Source organism: Ranitomeya variabilis, chromosome 1, assembly GCF_051348905.1.
Source record: "Ranitomeya variabilis isolate aRanVar5 chromosome 1, aRanVar5.hap1, whole genome shotgun sequence".
In the NCBI taxonomy this organism is placed as follows: domain Eukaryota; kingdom Metazoa; phylum Chordata; class Amphibia; order Anura; family Dendrobatidae; genus Ranitomeya; species Ranitomeya variabilis.
Window position 1 is genome coordinate 775,956,105 of NC_135232.1, and position 17,317 is coordinate 775,973,421.

General features: G+C 46.4%; 1 protein-coding gene across 6 annotated transcripts in view; it reads right to left on the reverse strand.

The window, feature by feature from the left end:
* Nucleotides 1-17,317, reverse strand: part of LOC143784124 (protein mono-ADP-ribosyltransferase PARP14-like) — a 96,241-nt gene that overhangs the window by 66,570 nt on the left and 12,354 nt on the right. For all 6 annotated transcript variants that reach the window (XM_077272008.1, XM_077271988.1, XM_077271977.1 and 3 more), the window contains exon 2: nt 6,640-6,714. In XM_077272008.1, the coding sequence (XP_077128123.1) occupies nt 6,640-6,687 (48 nt within the window). In that variant the 5' untranslated portion in view covers nt 6,688-6,714. The remainder of the gene's footprint in view (nt 1-6,639; nt 6,715-17,317) is intronic.

Genomic DNA, 17,317 nt, shown 5'->3' on the forward strand with positions numbered 1-17,317 from the left:
TTTTTTTTTTTTTACCATGTTCACCAAATGCTAAAACTGGCCTGCCATTCCCCAGGTCATTACAAGTTCATAGACACCAAACATGTCTAGGTTCTTTTTTATCTAAGTGGTGAAAAAAAATCCAAAGTTTTTTAACCCCTTCCCGACCTGTGACGCCACATAGTCATCATGAAAGTCGGTGCCAATCCGACCTGTGACGCCTATGTGGCGTCATGGAGGGATCGCGTCCCTGCAGATTGGGTGAAAGGGTTAACTCCAATTTCACCCGATCTGCAGGGACAGGGGGAGTGGTACTTCAGCCCAGGGGGGTGGCTTCACCCCCAGTGGCTACGATCGCTCTGATTGGCTGTTGAAAGTGAGACAGCCAATCAGAGCGATTTGTAATATTTCACCTATGAAAACTGGTGAAATATTAAAATCCAGCCATGGCCGATGCTGCAATATCATCGGCCATGGCTGGAAACCCTGATCTAACCCCCCCACCGCCACTGATCTCCTCCTCAGTCCTCCGTCCGGTGCTCCGCTCCCCTCCGTCCGCCTGTCCGCTCCCCCGTCCTCCTGTCTGCTCCCCCCGTGCTCCGATCCCACCCTCCGTGCTCCGATCCCCCCTCCTCATACTTACCGAGGCCTCCCGATGTCCGTTCATCTGATCCATGGGCGCCGCAATTTTCCAAAATGGCGGGCGCATGCGCCCGCCAAATCTGCCGGCCGGTAGATTCGTTCCAGGTACATTTTGATCACTGTGATAAAACCTATCACAGTGATCAAAATAAAAAAAATAGTAGATGAACCCCCCCTTATCACCCCCATAGGTAGGGACAATAATAAAATAAAGAAATTATATTTACTTTTATTTTTCCACTAGGGTTAGGGTTAGAACTAGGGTTAGGGTTAGAACTAGGGTTAGGGCTAGGGTTAGGGTTATGGTTAGGGTTAGAATTAGGTTTAGAACTAGGGTTAGGGTTAGAATTAGGCTATGTGCACATGGTGCAGATTTGGCTGCGGATCCGCAGCGGATTGGCCGCTGCGGATTCGTAGCAGTTTTCCATCAGGTTTACAGTACCATGTAAACCTATGGAAAACCAAATCCGCTGTGCCCATGGTGTGGAAAATACCGTGCGGAAACAGTGCGTTGTATTTTCCGCAGCATGTCAATTCTTTGTGCGGATTCTGCAATGTTTTACACCTGTTCCTGAATAGGAATCCGCAGGTGAAATCCACACAAAAAACACTGGAAATCCGCGGTAAATCCGCAAGTAAAACGCAGTGCCTTTTAGCTGCGGATTTTTCAAAAATGGTGCGGAAAAATCACACACGAATCCGCAACGTGGGCACATAGCCTTAGGGTTAGGGTTGGAATTAGAGTTAGGGTTGGAATTAGGGCTAGGGTTGGAAATAGGGTTAAGATTAGGCTTGTGATTTGGGTTATGGTTAGGGGTGTGTTGGGGTTAGGGTTGTGGTTAGGGATGGGATTAGGGTTGGGATTAGGGTCAGGGGTGTGTTGGGGTTGGGGTTGTGGTTAGGGGTGTGTTGGGGTTAGGGTTGTGATTGGGTTATGGCTAGAGTTGGGATTAGGGTTAAGGGTGTGTTGGGGTTAGTGTTGGAGTTAGAATTGAGGGGTTTCCACTGTTTAGGCACATCAGGGGTCTCCAAACGCAACATGGCACCACCATTGATTCCAGCTAATCTTGCGTTCAAAAAGTCAAATGGTGCTCCCTCCCTTCCGAGCCCCGACGTGCGCCCAAACAGTGGTTTACCCCCACATATGGGGTACCAGCATACTCAGGACAAACTGGGCAACAACTATTGGGGTCTAATTTCTCCTGTTACCCTTGCAAAAATAAAAAAATTGCTTGCTAAAACATAATTTTTGAGGAATGAAGAATTGTTTTTTATTTTCACGGCTCTGCATTATAAACTTCTGTGAAGCACTTGGGGGTTCAAAGTGCTCACCACATACCTAGATAAGTTCCTTGGAGGCTCTAGTTTCCAAAATGGGGTCACTTGTGCAGGGTTTCTACTGTTTAGGCACATCAGGGGCTCTGCAAATGCAACGTGATGCCCGCAGACCATTCCATCAAAGTCTGCATTCCAAAACGTCACTACTTCCCTTCCGAGCCCCGACGTGTGCCCAAACAGTGGTTCCCCCCCCACATATGGGGTACCAGCGTACTCAGGACAAACTGGACAAAAACTTTTGGGGTACAATTTCTCCTGTTACTCTTGTGAAAATAAAAAATTGCGGGCTAAAAAATAATTTTTGAGGAAAGAAAAATGATTTTTTATTTTCACGGCTCTGCGTTATAAACTTCTGTGAAGCACTTGGGGGTTTAAAATGGTCACCGCACATCTAGATTAGTTCCAGGGGAGGGCTAGTTTCCAAAATGGCATCACATGTGGGGGAGCTCCAATGTTTAGGCACACAGGGGCTCTCCAAACGCGACATGGTGTCCGCTAAAGATTGGAGCCAATTTTTCATTGAAAAAGTCAAATGGCGCTCCTTACCTTCCGAGCCCTGTCGTGCGCCCAAACAGTGGTTCCCCTCCACATATGGGGTATTGGCGTACTCAGGACAAATTGTACAATAACTTTTGGGGTCCAGTTTCTCTTTTTACCCTTGGGAAAATAAAAAAAATTGTTGCTAACAGATCATTTTTGTGACTAAAAAGTTAAATGTTCATTTTTTACTTCCATGTTGCTTCTGCTGCTGTGAAGCACCTGAAGGGTTAATAAACTTCTTGAATGTGGTTTTGAGCACCTTGAGTGCAGTTTTTAGAATGGTGTCACTTTTGGGTATTTTCAGCCATATAGACCCCTCAAACTGACTTCAAATGTGAGGTGGTCCCTAAAAAAAAGGTTTTGTAAATTTCGTTGTGAAAATGAGAAATCGCTGGTCAAATTTTAACCCTTATAACTTCCTAGTAAAAAAAAAAAATTGTTTCCAAAATTGTGCTGATGTAAAGTGGAAATGTGGGAAATGTTATTTATTAACTATTTTGTGTCACATAACTCTCTGGTTTAACAGAATAAAAATTAAAAATTTGAAAATTGCAAAATTTTCAAAATTTTCGCCAAATTTCCATTTTTTTCACAAATAAACGCAAAATTTATCGCCCTAAATTTACCACTAACATGAAGCCCAATATGTCACGAAAAAACAGTCTCAGAACTGCTAAGATCCGTTGAAGCGTTCCCGAGTTATTACCTCATAAAGGGACACTGGTCAGAATTGCAAAAAACGGCCAGGTCATTAAGGTCAAATTAGGCTGGGTCATGAAGGGGTTAAAAAAATAAAAAATTGCGTAATTTTCTGAGACCCGTAGCATCTCCATTTTTCAGGATCTGTGGCCAGTTGATGGCTTATTTTTTGCATGCCGAGCTGGCGTTTTTAATGATACCATTTTGGTGCAGATATGATCTTTTAATCGCCCGTTGTTGCATTTTAATGCAATGTTGCGGCAGCGAAAAAAACGTAACTCTGGGGTTTTAATATTTTTTTCGCTCCGCCATTTCCCGGCTGGATTAATTCTGTTCATAGTTTGATAGATTGGGTGATTCTGAATGTGGTGATACCAAATATATGTATGATTGATTTTTTTTATTGTTTTATTTTGAATGAGGCAAAAGGGGGGTGATTTGAACTTTTATATATATATTTCTTTTAATATTTTGAAAACTTTTTTTTTTTTACTTTTTGCATGCTTCAATAGTCTCCATGGTAGACTAGAAGCTGCAGTTGTCCGATCGCCTATGCTACACACAGGCGATGATCTGCTGCGTTGGGCAGCTTTCCGCCGGCGGTGACAGAGGCAAGGTGCATACGCAGCGGGCTCCGAGGGGTGCGCAGCCGGGCCACAACGACACACAGCCAATCCAATGCCGGGACTCCAGCCTAAGAGCCAGGGCAGAGGTCAGGACTGTTCGCTGCTGCCCTCGTTGTAGGACCGTGGTCTACAGGACCTTTTTGGAGAAATGTCACACCAGCTGTTGTCGGCGCTACAGACTTGGCGGGAACACATGGTCGGGTGTGCGGCGGGGAAAGTTCCCCAAACTATGGTGCCCCCTTTGTTTTGTTCCCCGGCAATGCACAGCGATGCGCAGTCACGGAATAACACATGCGCGAGCTTTGAACGCTCGCGCGACTTAATGACGTCACCGAGGCCGGCGCGTCATCCTGAGAGCGGAGTGACTCTCGCATTTGCCCGCCGCCAAGGTAATGCCCGCCAATAATGCTGTGTATAATCATTAAGTCAGCAACAGCTCATTAACCCCTTCCCGACCTTTGACGCCACGTAAGTGCAGCGCCCCAGAGTCCTGGTCGTTGCAGTACTGTGGCTCCGCCACTATGGGGAGCCATGGTGCGTCCGATGGCACTGAAGGAGTTCATCTGATCAGGTATCACAGACACCAATACATTTCACAGCCGGGCATCCGGGGGGAGCTAAGGGTTCTATTCATTAGGCCACTCCCCACCATAGTGGGTAAACTGGGGGTCAGGCAGAAAGTTAGATCAGAAAGCTGACTGGATTGGACGAAGCAACACCTAGTGGCAGAGGGTGTTGTGGAGGAAGAGACAGTAGGGTCTCTGTCAGGGGTGGGATCCTGACAGAGGCTTGGCATTGGAAAGAACGTAACGGGTCCGCGCCAGCTCCGGGAAGCGGCGGGGCCCAAGAAAGGACTAGAAGCGAGATAGATTGTGCTGAGTGAGAAACAAGATCAAGCGATAGGAGAATTCCAGTAGGGGTCGTGCTGTAAGACCGGAGCAACACCCTACTGAGGCGCACTACCGGTGGCCGGAACGCCGAGGGAGTATTATAACATTCAGCTTCAAGCAATACTCTAAACAGCGGCAGGACAGTCAGTTTAAGGCGGGCTGTCTAACACATATCACCTATGAAGTCTTGGGAGGCAATTGCGGGAGAGGGGCGTCTCTAGGGTCCCGGAAGAACTCCAGGCCTACCCGACAAACGGGTGCCGTTCTAACTGTAACATCAGGAAGGGACGGACGATTAGAAGAACATCATTTAATCGAGTTGTGAGGGAACTTAAGAAACAGACACAACAGTTGTGGGGTACTTTCCGTAAGCACAGCAGGGAAGGACTACAACACATAGCGCTAAGAAGGAAGGCACCGATTTCCACCTGTGAAGAGAACTCTGGAGGTGCCATTGGACCGGCCGGACTTGCGCAGCTTGGTGAACCGTATTCTGGACTGAGGACTCAGAGATCTCCAGTAAAGAGGTAAAGAGACTGCAACCTGGTGTCCTCGTTATTTACCGCGACCTGCACCCCACAACTGCACCGTTACAACACCACTTACTGCACCGGACGTCCCCCACTGACAGACAGGGCCACGGACCGGGTCTAGCCACCGTGACAACTCCAGGACTGAGACCCAGAGGCCCGGCTCCGGGTACCCCTCGGCCCTGCGGTGGTGTGGGGGCGCTCCATAGGCGTCATGAAAGTCGGTGCCAATCCGACCCATGACGCCTATGTGGCATCATGGAATGATCGCGTCCCTGCAGATCGGGTGAAAGGGTTAACTCCAATTTCACCCGATCTGCAGGGACAGGGGGAGTGGTACTTCACCCAAGGGGGGGTGGCTTCACCCCCTCGTGGCTACGATCGCTCTGATTGGCTGTTGAAAGTGAAACTGCCAATCAGAGCGATTTGTAATATTTCACCTAAAAAACTGGTGAAATGTTACAATCCAGCCATGGCCGATGTTGCAATATCATCGGCCATGGCTGGAAACACTTATGTCCCCCCCCCCACCACCACCGATCTCCTCTCCGGTTCTCCGTCCGGTGCTCCGCTCCCCTCCGTCGTCCTGTCCGCTCCCCCGTCCTCCTGCCCACTCCCCCCGTGCTCCAATGCCAGCCCCCCATCCTCCGATCCACCCCCCATGCTCAGATCCCCCCCCCCCCCATACTTACCGGGCCTCCCGGTGTCCGTCCGTCTTCTCCATGGGCGCCGCCATCTTCCAAAATGGCGGGCGCATGCGCAGTGCGCCCGCCGAATCTGCCGGCTGGCGGATTCGTTCCAGGTATATTTTGATCACTGAGATATAACCTATCACAGTGATCAAAATAAAAAAAATAGTAAATGACCCCCCCCTTATCACCCCCATAGGTAGGGACAATAATAAAAAAAAAGAAAATATATTTTTTTCTTTTTCCACTAGGGTTAGGGTTAGAACTAGGGATAGAACTAGGGTTAGGGGTAGGGTTAGGGGTAGAGTTAGGGGTAGGGGTAGGGTTAGGGGTAGGGTTAGGGCATGTGCACAAAAAAAAACTAAAAACAGGGAGAGACTGAGAACTGTTGAGGAAGAGCTTCGTGTGTGTCTTTCCACCATTCCTGCCAGGATATCCCTTTTGTGTTTATCGAAACAGGCCCAGGTTTCACACTGAGTGAGTATAAATACATTTAGAATCTATATTATTAACTATATGTAGAATATGTACTGTTTTAGTGTAATTTTGTGCCATTTTGGTTGGTGGTGTGCCCCGGGATTTTTTAAGTATAAAAAGTGTGCCGCGGCTCAAAAAAGGTTGAAAATCACTGTCATAGAGAACCTCTACCTTTATCAGTTATGTGATTTGTAAATAATGTATTTATACTATAATGGATTGCACTTACCGATTGTGACTCTTCTGAGTAGTGACCCGCTCGGCTTCCATGTGCCATTGGTGTCTGCTGACCAGAAATCGCTCTCTAAAAAAGAAGCAAAGATTAGGACATGTTAGTGTGTCATTCTCTATGTATAAAAACGTAATTGGTGGAAACAAATGAGAATGTATTGTTTAAAACTAAGAAAATAATGGCACAAATTGTGACTTTTTTAACCATTTCCCCTTGCTTGTATTCTGGCCTTTAATGCCCCAAAAATAGTAATTTTACCATGTCTTTATTTAGCAAGTTGTAACTTTCTATAAATTGTATGTATCCCCATAAATATGTTCTTTTTTGTGTGTCCGTTTTTCAGGAGAAACACTGCTATCTTCTGGTGCCATAATGAAATATATAAATATATATATAAATATATTTTTTCCTTAATCGAATCACAGTTTCCTTTAATTTCACTTGTAACAGCCAAATATTTACCAGATTTACTTTTTTTTGCACCTCTAGATTTATTTCTTTGTTCTAATTACATGGATACCAAATATTCCGGTGTATGCTATTTCTTTTAAACCTGTATATGATCTAAAATACATTTAATGATGTCAAATTTAAGAATGAAAATATAATTTTAAAAATTGAATAGGATATTAAAAAGTTATGAATCTGATCATATGTTGTACAAACCATTGTTGATTGCTCAAAATTGCCTCACAAAACATTTTCCTATCCCTACTATTAGGACCTAAAAATGACCATATTTTTTGGCTGAAATCCCGTGGTTGCTCACAATAAAATAGAAAGCTAAAATTACCCCATTTGGGAAAGAAGACCCCCATAGTGTAATGACCTATGTCATTCTGTAATGCTGTAGATAAGCCCCCGATGTATCCTGAGAGATGAGAAAGAGGTTAGATTATTCTCACCCAGGGGAGGTCCCGCTGCGGTCTGGTCCGATGGGCGTCGCGGTCCAGTCCGGGGCCTCCTATCTTCTTACGATGACGTCCTCTTCTTGTATTCACGCTGCGGCTCCAGCTCAGGCGTACTTTGTCTGCCCTGTTGAGGGCAGAGCAAAGTACTGCAGTGTGCAGGTGCCGGGAAAGGTCAGAAAGGCCTGGTGCCTGGGCACTGCAGTACTTTGCTCTGCCCTCAACAGGGCAGACAAAGTACGCCTGCGCCGGAGCCGCAGCATGAAGACAAGAAGAGGTCATCCTACGAAGATGGGAGGTCCCGGATCAGACCGCCCCCCAGGTGAGTATAATCTAACCTCTTTTTCTCATCTTTCAGGATACATCGGAGGCTTATCTACAGCATTACAGAATGCTGTAGCTAAGCCCCTGATGCTGGTGGGCTTAGCTCATCTTTGATTTTGGGGGTGACAGGTTCCCTTTAATCACAGCTTTCATGCGTCTTGGTATGCTTTCCACCAGTTTTCCACATTGCTTTTGGGTGACCTTATGCCACTCCTGGTACAAAAATGTAAGCAGTTCTTCTTTGTTTGATGGCTTGTGACTATCCATCTTCCTCTTGATTACATTCCAGAGGTTTTCAACGGGGTTCAGGTCTGGAGATTGGGCTGGCCATGACAGGGATTTGATGTGGTGGTCTTTCATCCACACCTTGACTGACCTAGCTGTGTGGCATGGCCCATTGTCCTGCTGGAAAAAACAGCCACCTGCAGTCCTATGTAGCACCACAGAAAACACAGTGCTTACTCTGAGTACAGATAATGTAGTAGATGTCATTTTCAGTTCTAACTGTGTTATCTGTGGTGTTACATAGAACTACAGGTGACATCTACAGCATTACCTGTAATCAGAGTTATTGTGTTATCTGTGGTGTTAATTTTTTGGAGACAGCGCTACGCTGGGGACATCAACCCACTGATGTACTAGATAGAAGAGGAGATAGTGGAACGATGGATGGCGAGCCTGGATTATGAGATGTGAGGCAGTGACTCATGTCACAGATAGTGGTCGCTGTGTGTTCTCCCCAGGTTGTGCATGCAGACGGATGAAGTCCAAAGGTGTGCATGGGAGTCACGGATTTCTGATCCGGGTTTTCCATGTGGCTGAAAGCCTCAGGTTTGTGTGTGTTAAAAGCCCTGCAGAAGAGGTATGGGTGTGTCAGGTGTCTGAGGTGCAACTTCAGTGCCAGTCTGGTGTGTGCTGGTGTGCAAAGCAGAGGCCTGCAGAGCGCTGGCTGAGTGCATGGAGGCACAGGCCAGTGAAGCTGGCACCCAGGGCAGCTGAATAGCCTGGCACCTGCAGCATATACAGCGATGCAAGTCGTCCATGGTACTGGTCTCGGATGTGGACAGTCCTGTGCCCGGAGGAGGATGTCCTGTGCCCGAAGGAGTCAGATGTGGACAATCCGGTGCCCAGAGGTGGATGTCCTGTGCCCAAAAGAGACGGATGTGGACAGTCCATGCTGAAGGATGTTGCAGGCAGCAGATCGCTCTCCACGGCGTCTCCAGACTCTGTCACGTCTGTCACATGTGCTCAGTGTGAACCTGCTTTCATCGGTGAAGAGCACAGTGTGCCAGTGGTGAATTTGCCAATCCTTTTGTTCTGTGGCAAATGCCAATCGTCCTGCATAGCGTTGGGCTATGAGCACAACCCCCATTTGTGGACATCGGGCACTCAGACCATCCTCATGGAGTTGGTTTCTAACCATTGGTGCAGACACATGCACATTTGTGGCCTGCTGGAGGTCATTTTGCAGGGCTCTGGCAGCGCTCCTCCTGTTCCTCCTTGCACAAAGGCTGAGGTAGCGGTCCTGCTACTGGGTTGTTGCCCTCCTAAGGCCCCCTCCACGTCTCCTGGTGTACTGGTCTGTCTCCTGCTAGGGCCTCCAGCCTCTGGACACTACGCTGATAGACACAGCAAACCTTCTTGCCACAGCTCGCAGTAATGTGGCATCCTGGATGAGCTGCACTACCTGAGCCACTTGTGTGGGTTGTAGAGTCCGTCTCATGCTTCCACAAGTGTGGAAGCACAACAAACATTCAAAAGTGACCAAAACATCAGCCAGAAAGCATTGGTACTGAGATGTGGTCTGTGGTCCCCACCTGCAGAACCACTCCTTTATTGAGTGTGTCTTGATAATTGCCAATAATTTCCATCTGTTGTCCATTCCATTTGCACAACAGCATGTGAAATTGATTGTCAAACAGTGTTGCTTCCTAAGTGGACAGTTTGATTTCACAGAAGTATGATTTACTTGGAGTTATATTCTGTTGTTTAAGTGTTCCCTTTATTTTTTTGAGCAGTGTATATATATATATATATCTGCCCTCTCTTTCAAGCCACAATATCCAAGCCCTTGCCTCCTCCTGCCGTCTCAAACTCAAAAATATTTCCCGGATCCGCACATTCCTCGACCGCGACACCGCAAAAACGCTAGTGCATGCCCTTATCATCTACCGCCTTGACTACTGAAACCTCCTACTCTCTGGACTCCCCTCTAGCACTCTGGCACCACTCCAATCCATCTTACACTCTGCTGCCCGACTAATCTACCTGTCTCCCTGCCATTCCCCAGCCTCTCCCCTATGCCAAGCCCTTCACTGGCTTCGTATCGCCCAGAGACTAGTTCAAAACCCTCACAATGACATACAAAGCCATCAACAACCTATCTCCTCCATACATCTGTGACATGGTCTCCCGGTACCTACCTACACGCAACATCCGATCATCTCAAGACCTCCTTCTCTACTCCCCTCTCATCTCTTCTTCACACAACCGTATCCAAGACTTCTCTCGTGCTTCCCCCATACTCTGGAACTCTCTACCCCAACACATCAGATTCTCGCCTACCATAGAAACCTTCAAAAAGAACCTGAAGACTCACCTCTTCCGCAAGCCTACAGCCTGCAGTGATCCTCAATCTACTGAACCGCCACACGATCTGCCCTACCCTCTCCTAGTGTATCCTCACCCATCCCCTGCAGACTGTGAGCCCTAGCGGGCAAGGTCCTCCCTCCTTATGTACCTGTGTGCCTTGTTTTTTGCTCATGTTTAATGTATTTGTCTATATTTGCCCTGTATTCACATGTAAAGTGCCATAGAATAAATGGCGCTATAAAAATGTATAATAATAATATATATATCTCAAGCATTAATTTGTTGCACATCCTATTGAAAATTGGACAATATGACCTCATAAAACATTTTCCTTTACCTTTACCTATATTATTCTTAGTTGACACTTTGTAGTTCCTAGAACAAAATATGCCTTTTGGCCTAAAGATGACTGTTTCCAAAGTGGATATTCAACTATTATATTGTCTTTGCTTATGCCCCGTGTTGTTGGAACATAAAAATACTGATAAAATTACTCTCTATAAAAGTACCGGTATATCCTCAGGATTTACAGTGCTGCAAATTGAAGAGCATCCATATAAAAGGTATTTATATGGGGCTTCATTTACTGTAAGGGTTTAAAAAAGTGACCACAGCCCCATCCTCATGATTTGTTTGAAGTTTCAGAGAGCATGCTAGGAGACGCAAAGGAAACGTCATCTGAAATGAAAAAAACATTAGGGAATGGTAGGAAATGTTTAAGTACATATAAATGACAAAAGTACTTACTTTTTAAAATTAGTTTAAAAAAAAAATAAGTTCAGGGCCGAGACGAGATGTAGACAGTAGGGTAGGCATCCCCATATCCAATTATCACTATATTATCTGTATTATCTGTGGTGTTACATAGTAGAGATAATGTAGTAGATGTCACCTGCAGTTCTGTGTAACACCATAAATATCACAGTGATAGCGCTGAGTACAGATAATGTAGTAGATGTCACCTGCAGTCCTGTGTAATACCATAAATATCACAGTGATACTGCTGAGTACAGATAATGTAGTGGATGTCACCTGCAGTCCTATGTAGCACCACAGATAACACAGTGCTTACTCTGAGTACAGATAATGTAGTAGTCAATTAGTATGTCATTTTCAGTTCTGAGTTATCACTGTGTTATCTATGGTGTTACATAGGACTACAGGTGACATCTACTGCATTACCTGTAATCAGAGTTATCATTGTGTTATATGTGGTGTTCATTTTTTGGAGACAGCACCAGGCTGGGGACATCAGCCCACTGATGTACTAGATAGAACAGGAGATGGCGGAGCGATGGATGGGGAGCCTGGATTAGGAGATGTGAGGCAGTAACTCATGTCACAGGTAGGGGTCGCTGTGTGTTCTCCCCAGGTTGTGCATGCAGACGGATGAAGTCCATAGGTGCGCATGGGAGTCACGAATTTCCAATTCGGGTTTTCCATGTGGCTGAAGGCCTCAGGTTTGTGTGTGTTAAAAGCCCTGCAGTAAGAGGTATGGGTGTGTCAGGTGTGTGAGATGCAACCTCAGTGTCAGTCTGGTGTGTGCTGGTGTGCAGAGCACAGGCCTGCAGAGCGCTGGCTGAGTGCATGGAGGCACAGGCCAACTGAAAAGCCTGGCACCCGCAGCATATACAGCGATGCAAGTCATCCATGGTACTGGTCTCGGATGTGGACAGTCCTGTGCCCGGAGGTGGATGTCCTATGCCCGAAGGAGTCGGATGTGGACAGTCCTGTGCCTGGAGGTGGATGTCCTGTGCCTGAAGGAGTCGGATGTGGACAGTCCTGGGCCCGGAGGTGGATGTCCTGTGCCCGAAAGAGATGGATGTGGACAGTCCTGTGCCCGGAGGTGGATGTCCTGTGCCCGAAAGAGATGGATGTGGACAGTCCTGTACCCGGAGGTGGATGTCCTGTGCCCGAAAGAGGACTAGCATGTGTATCGATTGCAAACAGGTGGATATGGTGCCCAGCTGCTATCCGGAGGATATCCTGGACTGTGTATGGCTGTGTGAGTAAATAGACTGTAAGAGACTGTGATACAGGACAACCACAGGAACTAGTCGGAGGGGGCTGGCGTGTGTAGTGTCTGCAACATATGAGGCTGTGTATATGGAGACTGTAAAATGGCGTGCGGTCGCCCAGGGAAACTGGACAAGGGAAGTCTGGCCTGTTTAGGGACTGTAAATCTAAAGCCATATGATATGTATTGCTATGAACTGTTGTGAACTGAACACTGATAATATACACTGAAGTTATATGCATTTGTGTGAATTGGACTTTAATGCTGTGAGGAAACACATTAAAGAGACTTTTGTGTTGGAACTTTGTGGGTCACTGCCTCTTCACTACATACGATGCTACTACCGGTGCCTTACAGAGAATAAGCTTTTTTTTAAAAAAAGTTCTCATTATTTGGCCACAGAATGGGGGACATCATATTATATGGGCATCAGTGGGGGATATTATACCTATGGTGTGGGAACATATTATATGAGGGGTTTTGGGGGCATTATACTGTAACTCTATACAGTATAGGGGACTGTGGTAATTTCATACAGTAAATAGGGTTGCTATGGTGGATATCATACTGTGTGGGGTACTATGAGGGCCATTATACTGTATCAGGGGCTGGGGAATCATAATACTGTATAGAGTGCTGTGGTGGCCATCATACTATATAATGGGGACTGTAGTGGACATCAAACTGCAGAGTGGGGGCTGTTCTGCATATCATATTGTGTGGGTGCTGTGGTAACAATCATAACATGTAGGGGGACAGTGTGAGGAGGGTACAGTTTGGAGAGGACAACGTGGTGGGCAGTTTTTGGGAATAGTGTGAATAGAGGGCATGGAATGCATATGGAGATCGGGCAGCTTGAAATGAGGGGACAGTATTGAGAGAGGTTAGCTTGGCACGGGGGGCAATGTGGAGCACAGCAATGTGCTGAGTACAGATAATGTAGTAGATGTCATTTTCAGTTCTAACTGAGTTATCACTGTGTTATCTGTGGTGTTACATAGGACTACAGGTGACATCTACTGCATTACCTGTAATCAGAGTTATCATTGTGTTATATGTGGTGTTAATTTTTTGGAGACAGCACCACGCTAGGGACATCAGCCCACTGATGTACTAGATAGAACAGGAGATGGCGGAGCGATGGATAGGGAGCCTGGATTAGGAGATGTGAGGCAGTGACTCATGTCACAGGTAGGGGTCGCTGTGTGTTTTCCCCAGGTTGTGCATGCAGACGGATGAAGTCCATAGGTGCGCATGGGAGTCACGGATTTCCGACCTGGGTTTTCCATGTGGCTGAAGGCCTCAGGTTTGTGTGTGTTAAAAGCCCTGCAGTAAGAGGTATGGGTGTGTCAGGTGTGTGAGGTGCAACCTCAGTGTCAGTCTGGTGTGTGCTGGTGTGCAGAGCAGAGGCCTGCAGAGCGCTGGCTGAGTGCATGGAGGCACAGGCCAGCTGAAAAGACTGGCACCCGCAGCGTATACAGCGATGAAAGTCGTCCATGGTACTGGTCTCGGATGTGGACAGTCCTGTGCCCGGAGGTGGATGTCCTGTGCCCGAAGGAGTCGGATGTGGCCAGTCCTGTTCCCGGAGGTGGATGTCCTGTGCCTGAAGGAGTCGGATGTGGACAGTCCTTGGCCCGGAGGTGGATGTCCTGTGCCCGAAAGAGACGGATGTGGACAGTCCTGTGCCCGGAGGTGGATGTCCTGTGCCCGAAAGATATGGATGTGGACAGTCCTGTACACGGAGGTGGATGTCCTGTGCCAGAAAGAGGACTAGCATGTGTAACGATTGCAAACAGGTGGATATGGTGCCTGGCTGCAATCCGGAGATATCCTGGACTGTGTACGGCTGTGTGAGTAAATAGACTGTAAGAGACTGTGATACAGTGATGCAGGACACCCACAGGAACTAGTCAGAGGGGGCTGGCGTGTGTAGTGTCTGCAACATATGAGGCTGTGTATATGGAGACTGTATTATGGCGTGCGGTCGCCCAGGGAAACTGGACAAGGGAAGTCTGGCCTGTTTAGGGACTGTAAATCTAAAGCCATATGATATGTATTGCTATGAACTGGTGTGAACTGAACACTGATAATATACACTGAAGTTATATGCATTTGTGTGAATTGGACTTTAATGATGTGAGGAAACACATTAAAGAGACTTTTGTGTTGGAACTTTGTGGGTCACTGCCTCTTCACTACGTACGATGCTACTACCGGTGCCTTACAGAGAGTATAAGCTTTTTTTTAAAAAAAGTTCTCATTATTTGGCCACAGAATGGGGGACATCATATTATATGGGCATCAGCGGGGGATATTATACCTATGGTGTGGGAACATATTATATGAGGGGTTTTGGGGGCATTATACTGTAACCCTATACAGTATAGGGGACTGTGGTAATTTCATACAGTAAATAGGGTTGCTATGGTGGATATCATACTGTGTGGGGTACTATGGGGGCCATTATACTGTATCAGGGACTGGGGAGTCATAATATTGTATAGAGTGCTGTGGTGGCCATCATACTATATAATGGGGACTGTAGTGGACATCAAACTGCAGAGTGGGAGCTGTTCTGCATATCATATTGTGTGGGCGCTGTGGTGACTATCATAACATGTAGGGGGACAGTGTGAGGAGGGTACAGTTTGGAGAGGACAACGTGGGCAGTTTTTGGGAATAGTGTGAAGAGAGGGCATGGAATGCATATGGAGATCGGGCAGCTTGAAATGAGGGGACAGTATTGAGAGAGGTTAGCTTGGCACGGGGGGCAATGTGGAGCAATAGAGAGTGTAAGGGAAACCAGTGGAGGGGGGACAGTCATGGTATAGGTCATGGTTCATAAGGACAGATGGTGTGACGGATATAGCTGATAATGGCGGACAGTGGGTGGTTATCTTTCATTAAGGTGGACAGTGTTGAGGCCATATACATTAGGAGGCTTATTTAGGGCTTAGTGTAGGCACATGTCTTTACTCATGAGCATTTTAATAACACTCTTATTTTTAAGGACACGATGTGGGGATGTGATACAAAAGACGGAGAATGCAGAAAAGAGCTGTGGATGGGAAAATTCATAATGGCATTTAGACAAGATTGAGAATTAAAGAATGAATGATACAGAGAAGATGTCACTTATAAGGTATCTGGATGTAAATGTTTATTTGGGATACTAACTAGGTCTCATCAATGCTGTGGAAAGATGAAAACTTGGCACTCAGAAGGATGAAGAGAAAGAAAACAATGTCTATTGTAACTCCAGAAAATTATTGACGTTTTGGTCAGTCTGTGACAACGGTTGGAATTCACATAGTGCTACTCACATGGCTCATTCACTTCACCCATAGCATAGCAAATGAATATCAAATGTTGAAGGGTAGCTATGGCGGGCCTAAGGCACAGTGTGCACATTATGTGTTTTGACCTGTAGCGATGCAGGTCAGGTGTACAAACTAAGTTGCATGGTGCATGTGCCTGTTTATTGGCACTCCTTTGCATCTAAGCATATCATCTGGTGCTCATCAGTGGGTGCGCCTGATGCTATCCTCTGAAATGCCAACTAATCAGCACATTAACTCAATATGATGAAAAAAGTCAGCATGGGGAGTCTGAATATAGAGAAGAGCTGGAGTGGTTGTCTCAGTGAAGAGAAGGGGCAGAAAAGTGAGCTCTCTGTATAAAGAGGTAGTATGTGGTACTCACTATGGAGAGAAGGGAAGCATGGAGACGAGGCAGAATAAGGGGCTCTGTATTAAGATAGGGAAATATGAGTTGCTCAGTACAGGAAAGGGGCAGCATGAGGGGTATAATGTGAAAAGGAGGCTCAGTATGGAGAAGGGGAAGAATGGGGGGCAGAGTGAAGGGGGGCTTAGTATGGACAGGGGTCAGTGTGAAGTGCAAAAGCAATCAATATATGAATACCTGGTCAGGGGTGTATCAGAGGCTGCAGACAGTCGCACAGCATCTGGCTGCAGAAGGTCTCTGCGGTTGGCTTTGCAGACACCTTCCTAGTCCTAGTCTTTGAACCAGTGGCAACCTCCCCCTAGCTCTAATTGACACACCTGGACTGGGTGTTTATAGACTTTCTGTCTGCTTCTGGAAATCGCCGGTGATATTTCCATTTTCCCCTGTTGAGGCTTGGAGCTACAGTAGTCGGCTATCTTCCTCTTTGGTGCTGCTGGAGGACGTCTGTGTTACCTCCCTGAGTCTACTCAAGATCATTGTTCCCCTTGTTTGTCTAACCCAACTGTCTTTAGTTGCAGTGGGAATTGACTAGTCTTACCCCGTCCTTCCCTAAGCAGGGCTTATTGCCAGGGTCAGGCAGGGATTCAGTTCCTCCTCAGCGATAGGTGCAGATAGGTGACTTTAGATCTGCCAAGGGGTCCCCACTCATCCCTTCCCTAGTGTTGGGCTTCCTTCCCTTCATCTCTTCGTCTTACACTTAGTCTTTCCTAGACTGTACATGACATACTTACAGATAATACCAAAAGGAACATTCAAGTATATACTGAGATGTGTAAGGAGCTTGAACCCAACGCATGTAGCTACCAAATGTAGCTTCAACAGGGGTAGTCCATTTGGATGTTTTGGGTTGTCATTATGATTTAAAAAGAGAAAACACAGTAGTTTGTCAGTGAATGGCTTCACCCAACCACTAATCATGAGTGGAGAAAAAGTTTTGGTGTTATCATTCATATTCTCTGAAAAAAGGCCAATAAAGTAAAAATTCTGCCTGGGGTATGTAAACTTTTGAGAACAACTGTATATTTATATATATATATATATATATATATATATATATATATATATATATATATATATACACACACACACA